The sequence below is a fragment of the Chrysochloris asiatica genome, unplaced genomic scaffold (assembly GCF_000296735.1).
Source record: "Chrysochloris asiatica unplaced genomic scaffold, ChrAsi1.0 scaffold00146, whole genome shotgun sequence".
Lineage (NCBI taxonomy): Eukaryota > Metazoa > Chordata > Mammalia > Afrosoricida > Chrysochloridae > Chrysochloris > Chrysochloris asiatica.
The window spans coordinates 3,435,904-3,457,334 of NW_006408664.1; the positions used below are offsets into that span (position 1 = coordinate 3,435,904).

Genomic DNA, 21,431 nt, shown 5'->3' on the forward strand with positions numbered 1-21,431 from the left:
TGAAAAAGAAGTAGCATGTGGCCCAGCAGTCCCTGTATTAGCTATATATGCACAAGAAATAAGAGCCACGACACAAGTAGATCTATGCACAATGATGTTCATCACAGCACTATTAACAACAGACAAAACATGGAGATAGCCTAAATGCCCAACAATGGAGGAATGGATAAACACACTTTGGTAAATACACACAATGGAATAGTGTGCAATGCTAGAGACTAACAATGAATCTGTGCAACACCTGATAACATGGATGAGCCTGGAGGACATGTTGAGTGAAACTAGTCAATCACAAAAGGGAAAATATTCCATGAGACCAGACTTATAAAAACTGAAGAAAAGGTTTTCATATTGAGAGAAAACAGTTTTAATGATTACCAAGGGTAAGGAGAATAATTCACTGGCTAGAGTGTAGAAACATGTTACCTTGGGTAACAGGGTGGTCAATACACAAGCAGGAGGCTGACAGATCAACAAAGACAGGGGAAGACACAGGGAGGTATGCAAAGGTTAAAGGGATAGAGGTCAACAGTGCTTTTTACATAACCTGGAACAAGTGTTCTGTGTATAGAACATGGACAGATACACAGGCAGAACAGGTATAAGAGGAAGAGTGGAAATATACCTACAAATACATGAGTTTGAAAGAGGATATATGTACATATATCTTTATCTTTGCTGCAAATACAACTATAAATGTGGCCAAGCATACAGCAGCAAAATGATGAAAACTTCTTGAGGCACTGAGTTACTGGGTCTGGGAGCTGACAACTATAGTTTCAACTGGCATAACATAGTCCACAAAGACAATTTTGTACATCTCAATTTGGTGAGCAGCAACTGGGAACTTAAAAGCCCATGAGTAGTATTCTAAAGCGCAACTATTGGTCTCTCCATGTGCAGAAGAAAGACAAGTGGTGAGAACTGAAGGTTGTTGTTGTTAAGTGCCACTGAGTTGGTTCTAACTCAAAGCGATCCTATATAGGGTTTCTGATGAGTGTCTGGTGTGCTTGAACCACCAACCTTGCAGTTCAAACTGACGTTATAGCCTAGCACATTATCCCCCAGTGCCATACCAGGACTCTATGCTTGGAATTAATTAGCCCAATGGACTATTAAAGCATGTAAAGGTGCTTGGAATTAATTAGTCCAATGGACAAATGGAACTTGTATGTTTCCATGGTTCTGAGACCAGAACTAGATGGTGCTCGGCTACCAGTAACAATTGCTCTGAAAGGGATCATCACATTAGAAGGTCCCAAAGAGAGTGTGAGAAAATGTGGAACAAAACCCAAACTTATGAGATGAAACTAAGTGTATGATGTGTTCAATGTAAAACTGATTATCTTGTCTGTAAACCTTCACACAATGAAACAAAGTGAATGTTTTTTTTAATGTAAAACTGATGAGCTTGACTATAAACTTTCACTCAATAAAAAATAAAAAATTAAAGAACAAAAAGAATAAAATTTTTGTAGTTACTTTTTGAAGCCCCTGTTTCCCTCAATATAACTTGTGCTGTTAGAATTGTTAAATTGAGTTAAATATGTATATATTATTTAATACAGACTACATATGGAGCTCTAGGATAGGCACTGGACCGTAAGTTTGATTTGAACTACAATCCACCAGCCACTCCTCGGAAACCCTATACAGGGTTGCTATGAACTGGAACCAACTTGACACCAACAACTGACAACAACAACAATGTATGACACGTAGTGTAGTGAATTACGAGCTGGGCTGCTAATGGCAAGGTCAGCAATTTGAGTCTACCAGTCACTCTGTGGGAGAAAGAGGAGGCTTTTTTGCTCCTGTAATTATTTAGAGCCTCGGAAAACCCTATACAGGGTCGCTATGAGGCAACACTGATTCCACAGGACACAACTATCATATGTAACATATAAGTCATATTACATAGCATATAATGTAAATTATATTTATCTTTCATTTCACATACTGATTAGTTTTAAAAAAAGAGTCAAAGTGTGTGTGTGGGGGGGTGGGGGGCAGGGAGAATAGATATATATGAGTTACCTGAAAGAACTACAGTGTGTTATACAGAGGAAGAATACATGAGTAATAGTTTATAATTTCCAAGGCACTACACAAACTTGTAGTGAGTTATTATCATATCACACTAACTACTAAAATAAGCTAATTTTAATGAACTTGACAACTGTCATGTGTTCACAATGATTATACTTTGCCATGAAAAGGAAATACTAACTTTTAAACAACTGGAGAATAAGGTTTTTTTCTCTCTTTTATTTTTTATATTAGAGCAGATGTTTTGACACTATTTCCATGAATTGGCATTTGCAATTATAAAATCCTGGTAAAAATATATTCAAGTATATAAACATAAATATAAACACACATATACATCTGTGCAGAGGTCAGCAAACTATGGCTCACAGCCTGTGTTGGTACAGCTTAGGAACTAAGAATGATCTTTGTCTTTAAAGGGTTATTGAAAACACAAACCAAAATAAAATTAAAAAAAAAAAACAAAGAAAGATACAAGAAGCCATATGCAGCCTGCAAAGCCAAAAATGTTTTTTTTTTTTTAACAGATCTGACTGTTTACAGAAAAAGTTTGCTGGCTTTCAATGTATACAATTTTTTAGGTAGGAAGTCCAAAAGCTTTCATCAGATTCTCTCTCTCCAGTCTCAAAATGGTTACAAATCAGTGGAATGAACTGTTTTTGTTCCTTACTATTGGCATCCCAATTAATATGTACACTATATTTTGCTGTAAGGTAACCAAAAAATGGTGAAAAATACAACTTGAATTTATTTATCTCAGTTATTACCATTTAAAAGGCCTTAAATACCAGACTAAATAATCAGACTGAAAAAAGCATACAAATTACTTGGAATCAGCCAGATAATTTAAAAACTCATTAGTGCTTCTTACCTGAAGTCCTTTTATAAAATTGTGAATTGAGAAATCATGATACAAAAAGATGTTGGTTAGAACCTGTAATACTTTTCCACTTAGTTTAAAGGGAAACTGAGTTGTAAGAAGTAGCTGAAAGATATAAAGGGAGAGGGGGACAGAAATATACTTGTTATAAATATGGAATATAAATAATAAGGCAAAGAATGGTATTAGACACAGTCACTATGAAAGCTGAAATAGTAGCTAGTTTGTTTTTTTTTTAAGGTAAGATATCAACCAATTCTTAAATAAACTTATACAACACTAACAACAATCCAAAAGAAACTATTCCTAATACATCTTTAGAACCAAAGATGTGGCCATTATCTTCCACCCAACTCCTAAAATTTTAAAAGTATTGCCTGTAAGTATAATTCTCTTTCACTCACAAAAAGTCAATGAAGAAGCTGCAGTGTTTGGCAATTTTTGTTATCAGATACAATTTCTTTTTCATTCTTAATGGTGCAAATTAATGGAGAGTAACACATTATATACTATGGAATGAGGAATACAATAAAATTAACAGATGTCTCATTTGTATCATTCAGTTAATTTTCCATGGCCCATAATGAAAATTTAACATCTGAAAACGAAGTCACACAGGCTTCTTTAAGAATAAAGAGAAGCATAGTCACCGAAAGCAACTGAATCTGCCACCACAAAGCAGTTACAAATATTGTAGCTGGAAAAATGTCCTAAAGTGCCAGTGAATCAGATGGGTGCCATATTTTTAGGGAAAATGTATGCAGAATTGACTAATAAATAAGTGACAGTTTGTCACTAGTTTGCATCAGGCAAGCATCTGAGTACAACAACAGTGTGTGGAAGGTCAAAACCAAAAAAAAATCATATTTCTACCTGGATAAAATCATTAAATATAGTAGCTAAGGTCTGGGAATTTATGTAAAAATTCATTTATGTAAAATGCAATATGTAAGTCATTTATGTAAAATGCAATTCAAAACATTATTATGATTACTACAAATTCTGTAAATATTTAAAAAACCTACATTTTTTCTGTTGACAAAGCGCCATGGTGTGGTGCTGCAGGATCAAAATTGGATGTCTATTTGCAAGGCCGGCAATCAAACCCACCAGTCACTCCTCAGAAACCCTATATAGGGTCACTATGAGTCAGAACCAACTCAATAGCAATTACCAACAACAACAATGGTATATAATGGAGCTTCAAAAAGTTCATGGAAAAATGGAATTTTCTCATGAACTTTGGGAAGCCTCCTAATATATATAAATATACACACACATATAAATTATTCCTTTCATAATGCTTATATTTTGTCTGAAAAGACAGAACTATACCAGTATGAAAATGATACAAAAACAATCAAAATACGTGAAGAAATGTTAAATATAATACTCCTCTGAAATATGTAGAGGTTTATCAATATTTATATTTACAACCTATTCTTGGCAATTTTCTTTTAATCCTTTGTCACTGGTAAAATTTTTCCTTTTTACCTTATCAAGTATTGTAGTCAGGTGCTCCTTGCAAGACAAAGATTGGAACAGTTCTATACATAATAGTGATGATACAGCATGAGGAAGCAACCGGTGTATGATAATAGGAGATGTGGCAATTCCAAAAATGAGTATTAGTGGAAATTCATGCAGATGTTGACTAGTATTCAAAGGAACACACAAAAGCAGAATTTCTTTAGCAAATACATTTCAACAAATTATATTTTAAAATAAGATAATTTACTTTAATAACTACTTTATAAGCAGCTTTATAAGAAGCATCATTACAAATGCTAAAATTTTCCAGGTCATGCATTTTCCTCAGCTAAAGTAACACAGAAATAGGTGTTACCAGACACTCTAGCTCTGAAATCAATCTTAATGCATTATCTCATTTTATAAATAATAACAGAGAAGTAAAGAGAGATCAGGAGCCTTCCCCATGGCATTACAACCTTAAGATATTAGATACCATATATTTTGACCTCTCGTTCAAGCCTTATTTTCAGCCCATGCTCTGCGCCCATTAAAATGACACTAAATAATTTTCAAGGTAATGTTTTCTACTTATGTCACGCTGTGAGATGAAGCATTGGACAGTAAGGAAAATTTGAATCACTAGGTTGGCAGTTCAAACTTACCAGCTGCTCCTTGAAAACCCTATATAGGGTCAATATGAGTCAGAACCAACTCGATGGCACTTAACAGCAACATGGAGACTTATAACAGATACCATATCATGTCAACCAGCTACAATAGCTGAGAGTTAGAAAATTTTTCTCTAAGACTCAATCTGTAAGGGTATACACATATAAAAGAAATAATAGCTAAAACAAATATATTTCAATCTAGAGCAGTTTACCCATTTAATGGACAGGCAAGACTGAAACCTTAGTGCATGAGATAAACTCATACAATTAACACACATTGCCTTACCATGCTAATTAGAAACTGGCTGCCCTTTGTCTTTCGATTCTCATTTTTGGGCCAAAAAGCAAAATGAAAAATTAGAAAGAAGGTCTTTGGACATTAAGAACTTAAAATTGCTTCTGTTTCTACTCAACTGGTAATAAAATGAAGATTAACTCATTATCCATTTACTCTGAAAATGGTGGTAGTTGTTTTTTAAGTTAAAAGAAATGTCTTCTTAATAAAAAGAGGATTTTAGCAGACAAGTCAGGTAACACACCATCTACCTGCTGATAACTATGAAGTCTTGAAGAATTTTTGTGGTGAAACTTTCCAAATCCTTCAAGATAAGCACAACAGGAGGAGATTGCCACTGACTACACGAAGTCCTTTTATTGCCTGGCAATTTTGAGTCTGTCTTCTGTGAAGTCAATAAGGAAAGGAGGAGTTAAAAATAAGTCTTACCACCCAGCAAGCAATGCTATCATACCACAGGTTTATAGATCTCTCCCTCTGCAGTTCATAGTAATTTATTTTATTTCTCCCACATAATAAATAGAAACTTAATTCAATAGCTATGAGAAGAATTTGTCAGTGTCTGACATGGGAGTAATAACCAAGAAGAAATAGTTCAACAAAAATCTATAACTTATATGAAATATTTATATTTTCTACTGTCTGAGAAAATGACAGGAAAAACATAGGGAGAAGAGAAAATCTTCTACAAAACAGATTTTTTTTGTTGACAGAATACTATAGCTTGCTTTACTTTAGATTGAGAACCAGTATTTTTAATACAAAAGCACAATGAATAATACTAGTTGCCATTCTGTTACTCTGAGATTTCAAGTTTGGAAAGAACCTTAAATATCATCTGGTGGTGGTGTGTCTTGGAGTCAGTTCTGACTCATGGTGACCATGCATAGGGTTTCCGAGGCTGTAAATCTTTACGGGAACAGAAAGCCTCATCTTTCTCCTGCGGAACTGCTGACATTGAGGTTAGCAGGACAACTTGTAACCATTATGCTACCAGATCTCCTTTTAATATCATCTAGTTGATCACAATCTATTAAAGATGCCTGACACAAATTACAAATAGCAGTTGATTTAAAGAAAATCTAAATTGTGGATCAAATTAAGACATTGCTCAACAGTACTTAACAACAATAAAAAGTAAGCAATAGATTTAGTGAATTTCAATATAAAGTTATCAGGGACATTTTCAAGAAATCTCACTTATGCTGACAAAAATTCTGATAAAAAAGATATCGTAATAATATTTTCCCCATACTGTCTGGCTAATCAAGATTGTGGCTTTATGGTGCTGAAAGCATTCAACTTTCACCAGAAACTGTCATAGTAGCATGGAACTTCATTTGCTTCTTTGACACACACTTTATTTACAAAGCATTTATTCCCAGAGACCTCCAAGCATAAATCATGTTAGATTAAAAAAACCAACTCCACAAAACAGGACTAACTTGACAGTGGGTACCGGCAACATGATTCTACTGCACAAAAGGAAATATGATATAATGTGTTAAAATGGTAGTCACTGTAACAGCAAATTTAAAACAGAACTTCTGATGCTATTTTTGCCATTTATATGACACTTTCACACACGTACAACATCTTTGTAAAATCCACAGAACTTCCTAGGAATTACACTGCATGCTAATAAAAGAACACTTTTAAACTCCACTACAAACAAGGAGCTCTGATAGCGTAGTGGTTACGAATCAGGCTGCGAGCCGCACGGTCAGCAGTTCGAAACTACCAGCGGTTCCGTGGGAGAAAGATGAGGTGGTCTGCTCCCGTAAAGATTTACAGCCTTGGAAACCCTGTGTAGGGTCGCTATGAGTCGGAACGGACTCCATGGCACATAGCAACAACAACAACAAAGATTTACAGCCTCAGAAACCCTGTGCAGGGTCACTATGAGTTGGTGAGTTGGAACCAACTCCACGGTACTTAACAACAACAAATGTAAGGAAAAATATGTAGCTACCACTAAATGAACAGTTGGTACTGCATTAGGATATTTTTCTTGGGATAAAATAGTACTATCTTTGGAAAACCTATATGGGGTCACTATGGGTCGGAACCAACCTGATGGCACTTAACATGTTTAATATAGGAGCTCTGGTAGCATAGTGGTTATGAGTTGAGCTGCTAACCTCAAGGTTAGCAGTTCGAAACTACCAGCCGATCTGTGGGAGAAAGATGGGGTTTTCTGCTCCCGTAAAGACTTAAAGCCTTGGAAACACTACACAGGGTGGCTATGAGGTGGAACAACTACATGGCACATAACCCTCAAACACCACCACCATGTCTAATATAAGTAGCTCTGGTGATGCTGTAGCATCAACACCGGACTGCTGTCAGCAGAGTTCATACCCATCAGCAACTACACAGGAGAGTAATAGGGCTTTCTGCTCCTATAAAGATTTATAGCTTTGGAAACCCTATATCGGGTCATTATGAGTTAGAATCGACTACATGGAAACAGGCTTGGTTTTTGCTTTGTGTCTAACATAATTTACAGTATCTTCAATGATATGCTAATTTCACAGGAGAAAATTGTCAGTTTACATTTACCTGTGTGACATTCATATACCATCTGGAAAGGAAATCCATTGAACAGTATGTCATTTTCTGGGTGAACTGAATACACTCCTCTTTGGATTTCACATCTGTACAACAGTCTACCAACTGTGAAAACAGCTTTTGCAAAAAATGCTTTATATCTGCATAATATAAGAAGAAAGCAAGCTTATTGCCTCTTAAAACATAGCTGAAGCCCCTGAAACTTCTTGACTGCACATCACTTATTTGAGTAGAATGATTTTCTACAGCTACATCAAAATAACTGACATAAAAATTAACATTAATTAATACTCAACCCCAACAGTGGTCTGTCAGTTTGTCATACTGTGGAGGCTTGCGTGTTGCTGTGATTCTGGAAGCAATGCCACGGGTATTTTAAATGCTAGCAGGGTCACCCAAAGTGGCCAGGTTTCAGCTGAGCTTCCAGACAAAGACACATAGGAAGAAGGAGAGATGGACCACTTGTGAGTATTTAGTCACTGAAAACATTATGAATAGCAGTGGAACACTGTCAGCACAAGATTACTGAATACTGAAACATGATGAGGAGCACCAAAATATTGTCAGATATAGTGCCGGAAGATGCACCCCTCACGTTGAAAGGCATTCAAAATGCGACTGGGGAAGAGCTGCCTCCTCAAAGAAGAGTTAACCATGATGTGAAGGGAATGGGGTAAAACTCTAGGGGACCTTCATTTGTTGATGGGGAACAACTCAAAATGAAAAGAAACAGCTGTAAACATCCATTAATAATCAGAGCATGAAATGTACAAAGTATGAATCTAGGAACATTGGAAATTGTCAAAAGTGAAATGGAATGCATAAACATTGAACTCCTAGGCATTAGTGAGCTCATATGGACTACTTTATCTTTGTTGAATCTGACAATCATATGGTTTACTATGCTGGGAATGATAAGTTGAATAGGAATAGATCGCATTCATCATCAACAAGAACATATCAAGACCAGTCATGAAGTACAACTACACACCTAAAAGGAAGACCAGTTAATACTAACATTCAAATTTACGCACTAACCACTAAAGCCAGTGATGATGAAATTATTGATAATAACTGGCAATTGGAATGCAAAGGTTGGAAACAAAGAGGAAGGATCACTAGTTGGAAAATATGGCTTTGGTGATAGAAATGATGCTGGATATCACAAGATAGAATTTTACAAAACCAATTACTTCTTTCTTACAAATACCTTTTTTAAACAACCTAAAAGATGACTATATACACAGACCTCATCAGATGGAAACACAGAAATCAAACTGACTACATCATGGAAAGGGACAGTGGAAAAGCTCCAAGTCATCAGTCAAAAATAATGCCAGGGGCAGACTGTGGAACAGACCATCAATTGCTCATATACATATTCAGGCTGAAGCAAAAGAAAATTAAAATAAGTCCACAAAAGACAAAATATGACCTTGGATATATCACATCTGAATTTAGAGATCATCTGAAGAATAGATTTGATGCATTAGACATTAAAGTGGAAGGTCCAAAGAGTTGTGGGATCACATCAAGAACATCATAAAAAAGAAAGCAAAAGGTCATTAAGAAGACAAGAAAGAAGGAAAAGACCAAAATGGATGCCAGTAGAGACTCTAAAACTTGCTCTCCAGCATAGAGATGCTAAAGCAAATGGAAGTGAGGAGGTACAAGAGCTGAACAGAAAATTTCAAGGGTCAGCTCAAGAAGACAAAGTCAGATATTATAATGAAATGTTCAAAGACTTGGAGTTTGAAAACCAAAAGAGAAGAACATGCTCAGCATTTCTCAAGCTGAGGGAACTGAAGAAAAAAATTCAAGCCTCAACTTGCGGTATTGACAAATTATTGAATGATGCAGAAAGCATCAAAAGAAGATGGAAAGAATACAGAGTCACTGTACCAAAAAAAAAATGGTCGATATTCAACCATTTGAAGAGGGAGCATATGATCAAGAGCCAACGATCCTGAAGGAAGAAGTCCAAGGTGGATGGAAGGAACTGACAAAAAACAAGGCACTGGACAATAGATGGAATACAAACTGATGCGGCACTGGAGTCGCTCAACTCATCTATGTCAAGAAATTTGGAAGACAACTACCTGGCCAACTGATTGGAAGGGATCCGTATTTGTACCCAATGGAATACAGAAATCATCGGACAGTATCATTGAGATCTCATGTGAGCAGTTTTACTAATGGTAATAAAAAAATGGCTGTAACCATATACTGACAGAGAACATCCAGAGGTTCCAGTCAGATTAAGAGGACGTGGAACAAGGCATATCACTGCTGATGTCAGATGGATCTTGGCTGAAACCATGGAACACAGAAAGATGTTTACTTGTGCTTTACTGACTATGCAAAGGCTCTCGATTGTATGGATCATAACAAACTATGGAAAACATTGCTAAGTGTGAGTATTCCAGAATACTTATTGTACTCATGATGAACCTATACACAGACCAAAAGGCAGTTGTTCGAACAGAACAAGGGAACACTGAATGGATTAAAATTAGGAAAGGTGTGTACCAGGGTTTTATTCTTTCACCAAAGGTGGGAAACAAAGAAGGACCAGTAGTTGGAAGATATGGCCTTTCACCATAATTGTTCAACCTGTATGCTGAGCAAATAATCCAAGAAGCTGGGTTATATGATGAAAAATGTGGCATCAGGATTGGAGGAAGACTCACTAACAACCTGTGATATATAAACAATACATTCTTGCTTGCTAAAAGCTAAGAGGACTTAAAGTACTGAAGAAGACAAAGGCCAAACCCTTCCGTAGCGCTACATCTCAATTTAAAGAAAACAAAAGTCCTCACCACAGGACAATAAACAACATCCATATAAGTGGAGACAAGACTGAAGTTGTCAAAGACTTCATATTGCTTGGAACAACCTTCAACACTCATGGAAGTAGCATTCAAGAAGTCAAATGATGTAATGAATAAGGCAAATCTGCTGCATAAAACCTCTTTAAAGTCTTCAAGATCAAAGATGTCTGTTTGAGGATTAAGATGCGCCTGACCGAGGTCATGGTTATTTTCAATACTCTCATATGCATGCAAAAGTTGGACAGTGAATAAGGAAGACAGTAGAAGAATTAATGCATTTGTGTTATGGTGTTGGAGGAGAATATTGAAAGTACCCTGGGCTGCCAAAAGAACAAACTGATTTGTACTGGAAGAAGTGCAGCCAGTGTGCTCCCTGGAAACCAGAATGGCCAGACTGCTAGCAGAATTAGTCACAATTGTCACAATTGTACTTGTAGAAGATGTGCAACGTTTCATTTGATGTGTAACTAGAGGAATAATCTTTCATTTCAAGAACAGAGGAACCGAGTACTATCAAGAAAGAAGAGCATGAATGGAGTGTGAGGTACTATGCAGAAAACCAGTGATAGCAGAGACAGTGGGCAGAGGCGATGGCATAGAGAGACAGAGAAGCTAAGGACTCTAGGCCCATGGACTGACGAAGGCTATGTGCCTGTGGAAAGGAGGCTGGATTACAAAATATGTTCTCTGGACATATATATTTTCTGTGTGGTATATGTACATCAAATATTTTGCTTTGTTCATTTGTGAAAAATACGATTTTTACATCACAGGATAAAAGCAAGATAACTGTTGTTAATGGGAGGGGAGTGTAATCATTGAGATGAAACAAACTGTATGATTGCTTGAGAGTAAAGCTGATGATCTTGTTCACTCGATTCACAATAAAAAATTAAAAGACAAAACAAACCAAAAAAAGGTATTACTTCCATAAATTATTCTACTGATTATAAACCTTTTTTATAGTCACCTTTATTTTTTCCTTATAATCATTTTTGAAGAAGTCCTAAGGGTTTTTACTTAATTCCAATCATTTATGAATATGAAAGTAATATAAGCACATAAAGATCTTATGTCAGTCCCAATGCAAACACATTTTTACCCTACAGGTAATCCCCAATTTACGACACATTTAGTTACAATAAACCATATTAACAACCATTTGTTTTAGATTTTGTTTTGTAAATCTTATTGTTTGTAATTTGTACTATATACAGTGTTACAGTACAGAATTTGCTAGTGTTATCATTCTCAGACATTCACTCCCAGATGTTCAAGTACTGGGATTATACAGATACTGATAATAACAGGCAATAATAAAGAAAACTGGAAAAAAAAGAAGTTATATCAGAACCGACTTACAATGGAGTTGTCAGAAGGGAGCCCTGATGTAAGTCAGGGACTACCTATATTAGTGTCTACATCCTTTGTGATTTGATGGCTTTATATTAGCTCTGCCAATGGACTATTTTTTAATACAGTGATCTTTCACATTAGGGCAATATGATTTGGGACTACAAATGTGAGCCAATATAGTTTATTTTTATGTCAGGCTAAATGAAAGTTTCTTATTTCCTAATTCTTATCTCCCTATTCCAAACATTTCTAAGTACTAAATTTCATTAGATTAAGGAATACATATTTAAATGTCTGCACTACTCAGTGAATAAAGGAAGCAAAAGGTGGCAAAGAGTCCTGCAACAGTCTGAATTACTCTGGGCGGTACTAAACCTTCCTCTGGAAAAAATGTAACACTGTCTTCTTCTCACAAATAAAAAGAGATTTTTAAAAAGCTAGAGAGAGAGAGAGATTTGTAACATTTCTTCAAGGTCATTAAGGCATTTATTCTTTACCTGGACAATCTTTAGCTTGCAGTGAAATTACATATGGTGTGATGTTTTTCTGAAGGGTCTCTGTTAGACTTCGGAAAGTTAACTCATGATCTGTTACATTGACACCTATGGGATAATAAATCAATATTTAATCATCATTTTATTCATAATAATTTAACAATCAGCTTTTTAATATGTCAAGTAAATTACCAAGAAGATTATTTTAAATTTTAACTTTTTAAAAATGTTTTATTGTGAATTATGTGATAGTTTACATGGGAGAACATTAGCATTACACTCATTCTATCATATATCGTTTCACTACCATGGTTACAATCCCCTCCATGAAAGCCTAGCCCCCTAATCATGAGCACACATCCCCTCCCCATCTCTGGGTCTAGAGTCCCCACGCTCGCCATCTCTCCATGTCATTGTCTCTGCCTCCATCTCTGGCGTCACTGCTTCTCTGGGTAGGGTCCCACTCTTCGTTCTTCTCCCTTGATGGTCCCAGAGACTTCTGGTCCTGAACTGCCAAGTCAATCACTCCCCTCCTTTTACTACAAAACGTCTACCTTTATATTTCCAACCCTCACAGTCAGTCCTGATAACAATTATTCACTATTGTATTATAAGAGACCTATCCCCATCTCCTTTCATCAGCCCCGCCCAGATAGACTGGATACTACACAGTGGAGATTCTACCTTCCTCTTCGCCCTCTGGATCCAGGTTCCCTCTTGAAAGCTTGTCAACCAGTCACTTCTTGCCTTTGTAGCCCCCCGATTTTGGATAGCCAATGTCCAAGTTGCCCATCCCTGTCTACTCTGTGTATGAAGGGGGTGGGAATGATCCTTGCTATAAAGATTTGTTTCCTCTTTTGAACTACTGCATCCATATGTGTAGGACAAGTTCATCAAGCTGTATCAGATTACTCATTTTTTCCTCTTCTTTCTTCTTCTAGTTGAGCTCTGATCATTCAGTCATTAAAGCCAGGTCAAGTGGGTATTATCTGCAAGTGTGGGTGTTCTTATGCTAGATGCTTTACTCTCCGCTCTAGTCCTCTGTGGCTATGTCACTGACTCTGGCCCCAAGAGTCCCCAGGTCTTGCCACACTGTTGGCCAACCAGGTCTCCACCCGGGTTCACAGGAGTCTATTGAACATTGTAGGGCTTAGCTCGCAGCTTCATTGCTGTTTTTTCCTCACTTCCCCTTATCGGTAACCAACATGGTCACCAATAAGAGCGCATGTCTCCTCGTGTATTCCCATTGAGTCTTAGTCTTGGAAGGGGGTTTGCCTTGAGGGGACCTGACCATTTGCCTTGATGTCTCCTGGGCAAGCAACCTGCTTGTTCTTGTAGTCATCAGTCGGACTGCCATTATTGTTTTGTATTTTTCCTGTAGGTCTTTCTTTCAAGAAATATCTTCTGTTCTTCCAACCACTCCAGGCTGGTCTGCTTGTCCTTTCAAGTGGAAAATTCCCACCTTAGACGATTCTGGATGCTGTTCAAGATTCCACCTATGGTCTTATGTAATGCAGAAGCTCCACAGGAAGCTCCTTCACTGGGCATGTTGTAGCCCCATTTTAGATATTCCAATCAGTTATAGGCAGAAGACAGATTTAGAAGCTTTCTATGGTGACAGTTCTGGCTATTCCTCCTTCTACCCCTCAAGTGTCTATTTTATAATGGTATGCCAGGGAAACTAATTAGCTATTTTAATGGATCCTCATGTAGCACTGTAGGATAAGCACAGGACTGCTAATCACAAGGCTGGTGGTTCAAACCCAGCGGCTGCTCCGTGAAAACACTATACAGGGTCATTATGAGTTCAAACTGACTTGATGGTACAAAATGACAATAAAGATATTTTAAAGAGAAGATTAATAACAAAAATCAAGAATTTGTTGTGTTTTTGTTGCTACTGTGCCATCAAGTTAGTTCTGACTTAGAGGGACCTTATAGAAGGTTTCTGAGGAACAACTGGAGAGTTTGAACTACTGACCTTCTAGGTCACAGACTAGTGCTTATGCTACAGCACCACACTAGGACTACAAAATGTACTGCATAAATATAGAAGAGTCTAAAAACATATTAACACATTATGGATCCTATTGGTATTTACCAAACTCATGGTTCTCATGGCCACAACTCAAGAGTTTTAGTGCTCTGCATACATTTTCCCACTACTTTGGAAATGGTTCTACTAACTGGTATCTTTTCTAAAGTGGCTTCTTCTACAATGTCCTTTGATATTTAGGCAGGTGCCAAGCAGCAGACATCTTCAAACTCCTTAAGACTTGTTACTGTAAAATTCCATTGATTAAAAGAAAGACAGCTGGTTCTGAAACATCTATACCAGCAATAAGCAACTTTATTATTTTTTTCAGGAGAGTCAACAAATAAAAATGCTGACAGGGTATTTTTTTAAAAAAGACATGTATCTTTCTGCAAGTAGATCATATGCAACTGTGCTTATACATTTGTTTGAGTACAGACCTTTTTTAAAAAAAATACTACCAAAACTATATTCCTAGTATGAATTATGGTCTGTGATTATAATGCTGCAGCTCTGAGCAAACTTGGGAGTTCAGTACAAAACTAGGCTTATTTTGTTTTTTTCACTGACTTTTTATGTTATTTAACCTTAAGTTCCTTAAAATAATGGGCTTGTATATTACAAACAAGACAACTTATGTCTTTGACCTGCAAGATACTCTCCTTAAGTCTCTTCTCCATTTTGCAGTAGGCAGGACAGGAATTTAAACTTTCTTTAGAAAATGCTACCTGTCGCTCTCATACTATGGGAATGTGGTGGCTTTATATGATAAGCACTGGACTCTGAACCACAAAGTCTGTGGTTATAGCCCACCAGCCCCTCTGTGGAAGAAAAATGAGGTTTTCTGCTCCTGTAAAAATTTAAAGCCTCGGAAACTCTATACAGGGCCACTATGAGTTGAAACCAATGCGATGGCAGATAAAAATAACTCTTATACCAACAGTGCTTCCACAACCACTTATCAGGCCATCCCTCAATGTAACTTAATGGTAGAGAAACAAAGCACCCAAAAGTATAAGCCAGCCATCACTGGGTCTCTTATTCTCATCCATGAATGAAAGGGGATTTTGAAAATAGATGGCAGGCTGTCATACCTTCTAAAAGTAGATTATAACATAAAAATCGCCTTTGAGTCTTGTGCTCAAAATGTGGCCCTAGGTCCAGCAATATAAGATTCAACTCAGTTTATTAGAAAAACAGAATTTCAGACCCATTAATGAAAATCTGCATTTTAACAAGATCCTTAGGTTATTTGTAGGTACATTAAAGTTGGAGAAGTTTTGCTCTGAGTATCAGGGATAAGATTTAAGTAATGAACAGTATTAGAAATGGTATGAAAATAGAATTAGTTTATTATCTCAGAGCCCGCTAGTATGTTGTTGTTGTTAGATGCCATTGAGTCGGTACCAACTCATAGCGACCTTATGCACAGCAGAACAAACCACTGATCAATCCTGGGCCAACCTCACTATCGTTGCCACGCTTGAGCCCACTGATGCTGCCACTTTGCCAATCCATGTTGCTGGGGATCTTCTTCTTTTTCTCTGACCCTCCACCCTACCAAACATGATATCCTTCTCCAAAGACTGGTCCCTCCTGACAATATGTCCCTAAATAAAGTAGGGACAAATGGGAAGTGAAGAGTATGTCTGCAATCCATATAGATTCAACTTCCATTTTTAAAAGATGGAGAGAATCTACTAATATTAAAAAAAGTTTTCATTAGTTTGTAATTCAAATGCATGATCAAGATGGAATATTAATAACAGCTATTTAAGTACCTGAGAAATTAAAAAACCTGCCATTTCAAAGCAATTTCTATACAATTTATCCAAATCCCTTTTAAAGCAATTAATGTTAATTCAATAAAATGGTCCAGAGATTTAAAAACAAGTATGGAAAAATAAAATTGAGGTCAAAGTAATTCCACTGGAGTTACAACCAAAAAATGGGAAAAATATGCATTCTACTAACACATTGGTGATTTCTTTATTACCAAATCTGATCTCATATATCTCATGCATTACCTAAGGAATTAAAGAGAACCAGAAACAAACATATTTCCCCATCATTTTTCTGAACATTAAGAAAAATTGGGAATAGTAATAACTAATCCTGGATCAATTTCTTTTAATTTATAAATAGTATGATCAGAATTAAGAACTTTCATCAATTTTGATAGTATTAAAAAAAACCAAACCTATAACTGGTTTAATCCCATAGATCAGAACAGGTTATTCTTAACTATTCTCAACAACAAAACAACCATCAGCATCAAAAAACAAAACATAACATGCATAGGCACACACATACCTAGAACAAGAGCAGCAGTGGGAATTTCTCTGAGTTTTATTTGGCAGCTCCAGTCTCTTGAATCCGTCTGGAATCCAGAATGAGACTTTTGTAGAAATTCAATTAGACTGTCAAACAGATTTTTATTTAATTCTTCTTGCATTTGCTACAAAAAAAAAACAAAAAAAAAAAGTCTGTGAATTACTATCATATAGTAGTAGTCTAATGCATCTTTTCTGGTTTGGGAAAGAAAACTGTCATAGATTCAATTCCAAAGATTATATAATGAGATGGATGTTGAATGTTTTTTCCTTAGATCTCCTGTGATGGATACTTCAGTGCTTAGATAACTCCCTTACTGAGGAGTTCCTCTTATTTACTCAAGGAATAAAGAGTAGGGGAGGCAAGGACAGGAAAAATTATTAAACTTCTAGGGAACCAAAGGCATGGCAAAGCATAAAGAGCTTGAAAAGCAGTAGGAGATGAGACTGGACAAATAAGCAAAGGGATAAGAATCCCTAGGTGGTGTCAATCATTAACACACTTGAGTGTTAACTGAGAAACTATAAGTTCAAGTAAACTCAGAGATACTGTAGAAGGAAGTACTCTTATCCCTTTGCTTATTTGTCCAGTCTTATTTCCTACTACTACTGGCAATCTACTTCTGAAAATTCAGCCACTGAAAACCCTGTGGAACACACTAATGTTGCTAAGTGACACTGAACTGGTTCCAACTCATAGCAACCCTGTAAAGGGTTTCTGAGGAGAGTTGGTGGGTTTTACCTGTTGACCTGAGGTTAGCAATCCTATGCTTATAATATAGAGCCACACCAGGAGTCACAGGGTCACTATAAGTCAGATCTGCCTCAACAATATCTAGTTTAGATCAAGAAAAAACATGTAAAATGGGAACGGGTAATTCCAGCAGCGCTGTAGAGGTCCGATGGCACAGGATCAGGGAGATTATAATTGTAAGGAACTGGGAGATTCCTGTAGCCTGGCACAGGGCTGCATCTATCTCAAAGGGGCACTTTTCTCATTTGTCCAATGGTGCTGCAGGGGTTAATGGCAGATCTGGTGGGTTTGACACCATAGACAAGAATGATAATTAAGAAGATATAATAATCTACATTAAGAAATGAAGAGGGCCTAAACTGGAAACTACAAACTCAAAAAAATTTGGGTTCATGTGGAATACATGAATGAGGAGTGGGGATGGTGGTGGTGGTTATATGCCGTGGAATGAGGAGTAGACAGTAAAATAAACAAATTTCCCCTTCGTTCTCCTTGAAATTACCCTCTAAGTATATTGCAAGAAGAGTAATGGGCAGTAGCAATAAACTGGAAAGTATACACTCACTGCTCCCAAAATCACTGAAAGAACAAAACAAAATATAACACTGTGCTGACCAAACAACACTGTTCCAGGTACTAGCCCTAGGACTACCATTTGCTGAAAAAATGTCTGAATTGGAATGCAAAAAAAACCCCAGAAAAGGAGTTAAGAAACAGCTGGATTTCTTACCGATTTAACTGAATGATTAAAGTGTGCCACCATTTAAAGGCTGTGTAAATGTGAGTGAGTCTCCTGGCCTCAGCAGTTATCACTATAAACATGTATTCCAGTACCTACAGCTATCTTAATATTTGTGACCTGAGTTGCTTTTTTTTTTTGTTTAATGTATAAATTATGTTTGACCAGCATAACCTGTGGGGTCCTGGAGTGGTACTGTAGGATACACACTGGACTGGTAACGTTAGGGTTGACAGTTCAAACCCATCAGCTATTCCTTGGAAACCCTTTACAGAATCTCACTGAGTTGGGACTGATTCAACATCACTTAGAACAAGTATGTTCTGTATTTTATCAATATTTTTACAAATTGATGAGAAGGAAGATGAGAAAAACCAAAGAGAATACTCGTGGTATTAGAGAAGTGTTAGAATATTTAAAAAAAGCAGTCACCTTAGTTTCAGAATTCATCTGTTGCCATATCAACTGGTAATTTTCAAATCTGAGCTTACTGTCTTCAGATACACTTTTCCCTTTATTAAAATAGTCCTCTAAAAACAAAGAAAGAAATGAGAATCAATTTTTACAATTAATTTTTATATTATAAATGTTAGAAAACTTTGTGCAAAGTCATACAATAACTGATGGAGTTGAATTATTTTCGGGTATACATGGAAAAATATATATATTGGAAATAAGTACCATCAGTATCTTTTTAGCCAATCTTATTTATATATATTTTTTACAGGGGACCCAGTGTCTTTGTAGGATAAGCACTGGCTGTGAACCACAAGGTAAGTGGTTTGAGCTCATCAGCCACTCCTTGGGAAAAAGATGAGGGGCATTCTGCCTTGCAAAGATTTATAACCCAGGAAACCCAACATAGGGTCACTATGAATCAGAACCGGCTCAATGGAACTTAACAATAACAACAACATATTTTTACTAAGGCGCACTGGTGATATTGTGTGTTAGGCATGGGGCTGCTAATCGCAAAAGAGAGTGGTTCAAACTCTCTGTGATCCACAGAAGAAAAATGAGGCAGTCTGTTCTGTAAAGATTTATAGTCTCTGAAACCCTATATAGGGTTGCTACAGGTGTGGCAGCAGTAGTGAGGTTGGCCCAGGATCAGACATTGTTTCATTCTGCTGTGCATGGGGTTGCTATGAGTCCATTCTGACTTGACAGCTCCTGACAACAACAACAGGTCGGAACTGACTACATGGCAGTGGGATATTTTTATTATGTTAATTATATATTTATTATTAAAATGGTTTTAATTCTTAAATGCTATGTCTGTCATTTACTCTGAATTCCTAGCAGCTTTTATTCATTATTTTTGGTTGAAAGCATATGCATTTAGTATACACTATATTATTTACTTTGACTCCTTTATTAAGTATGATTACTACTGCTATTATTTTGTTCTTTTGTTTGACTGATATAAGTTAGTCCAGTGTTTACACAGTCTGTATTTTTTTAATGCTTTCAAAATGGTTCCAAAACTTTTTATGGCAGTGGATTTTAAACTTTGAAATCACGACTCACATTGAAGAATACATCATAACCCAACACATGTACATATAACAGAAATAAAACCAAAAGTTACCACAAAACAATACTAAATGTTATCATAAGAAAGTAAATATTCTCTTTTCTATTCTATATGAGGGGGCTCCTAAAATTCACGGGAAAATTCCATGATCTTTTAGTTCTATTTTTCCATAAACTTTTTGAATTCCCCTCATATATTGTTAAATACTACCATCACTCTCTAAATTGATTTCATGAGCCACACAAACAAGCTTCAGTCTGAAAAACACTAACATATAAATAATCTATCCTTTCTCCCACTAATTTGAGATAGCCTCAAATGCTCATCTATACTTGGAAGTAATTTCGCATTTTGTCTTTTGCTCTCCTTGGTGGTAGTTGGTAGTTACGTGCCGTAGAGTCGGTTCCGACTCATAGTGACCCTGTACAGGGTTTCCAAGTCTGTGAATCTTTACGGGAACAGAAGCCTCATCATTCTCCCACGGAACAGCTGGTAGTTTTGAACTGCTAACCTTGAGGTTCGAAGCCCAATTCGTAATTACTAAGAAACCAATTCTATTCCTGTATCGGAATCCTGGTGTGGCACTGTAGGATAAGCACTAGACTGCAAGGTTGATTTGAAACATAAGGTGGCGGATCAAACCCACGAGTTGCTCCTTGGAAACAAATTCAACAGCATTTAACAAGTCCTGTGTCAGTCCTAAACTGTTTTAATTATTGAATATTTGTAGTACATTTTAATGATGAATATATTCAGGTTTTTCCCTTAATCATCACCCAATGTTTTTCTTTAAAAGAAAAATTTTAGGCTACTCATTCAAATTAATTATACAATAATTTTGCCACATAAAAAAATTAGTTGATATTTTAACTAAGAAAATATCAAATCTGTACTTTGATTTGGGGGAAAATAACAGCTTTAAAATGTTAAGAAATTGCCATCCAGAAACTCAATGTGTCTCTTCCTTTAATAAACATCCTCTGTTCTTCATAATTATCTACTTTCCTACAAATTTCTCCCTATTTATTATTTGTTATTATATTGCACCAGCTAGAACTTTCATAGTACTAAATAATAATTATGGAAGTATATATTTTGCTCTTGACTTTACTAAAAAGCTTCTAGCATTCTACTACCAAGTTTGAATATTAATGGATAATTTAAAATGGGAAATCTTTTCCTGTAAAGGATCTGTCCTTTTAATCATAGTTGATTCAGAGATGGTGCTTCCCCTCTCTCTTAAATGTTGTTGTTGTTGTTGTTAGGTACCACTGACTCAGTACTGACCCATAGCGACCTTATGGACAGCAGAACTAAACACTGCCCGATCCTGGGCCAACCTCACTACTATTGCCACACTTGAGTCCATCGATGCTGCCACTTTAATCCATCTCATTGGAGGGCTTCCTCTTT

At 36.5% G+C, this 21,431-nt stretch overlaps 1 protein-coding gene across 1 annotated transcript in view; it reads right to left on the minus strand.

The window, feature by feature from the left end:
- ORC3 (origin recognition complex, subunit 3) overlaps positions 1–21,431 on the minus strand; it is a 113,831-nt gene that overhangs the window by 62,473 nt on the left and 29,927 nt on the right. Inside the window, exons 3-9 of the mRNA XM_006870628.1 lie at positions 18,917–19,014; positions 16,972–17,116; positions 12,627–12,731; positions 7,931–8,079; positions 5,620–5,753; positions 4,424–4,583; positions 2,921–3,034 (exon numbers count right to left, since the gene is read on the minus strand). Coding sequence (XP_006870690.1) covers positions 2,921–3,034; positions 4,424–4,583; positions 5,620–5,753; positions 7,931–8,079; positions 12,627–12,731; positions 16,972–17,116; positions 18,917–19,014 — 905 coding nt within the window. The remainder of the gene's footprint in view (positions 1–2,920; positions 3,035–4,423; positions 4,584–5,619; positions 5,754–7,930; positions 8,080–12,626; positions 12,732–16,971; positions 17,117–18,916; positions 19,015–21,431) is intronic.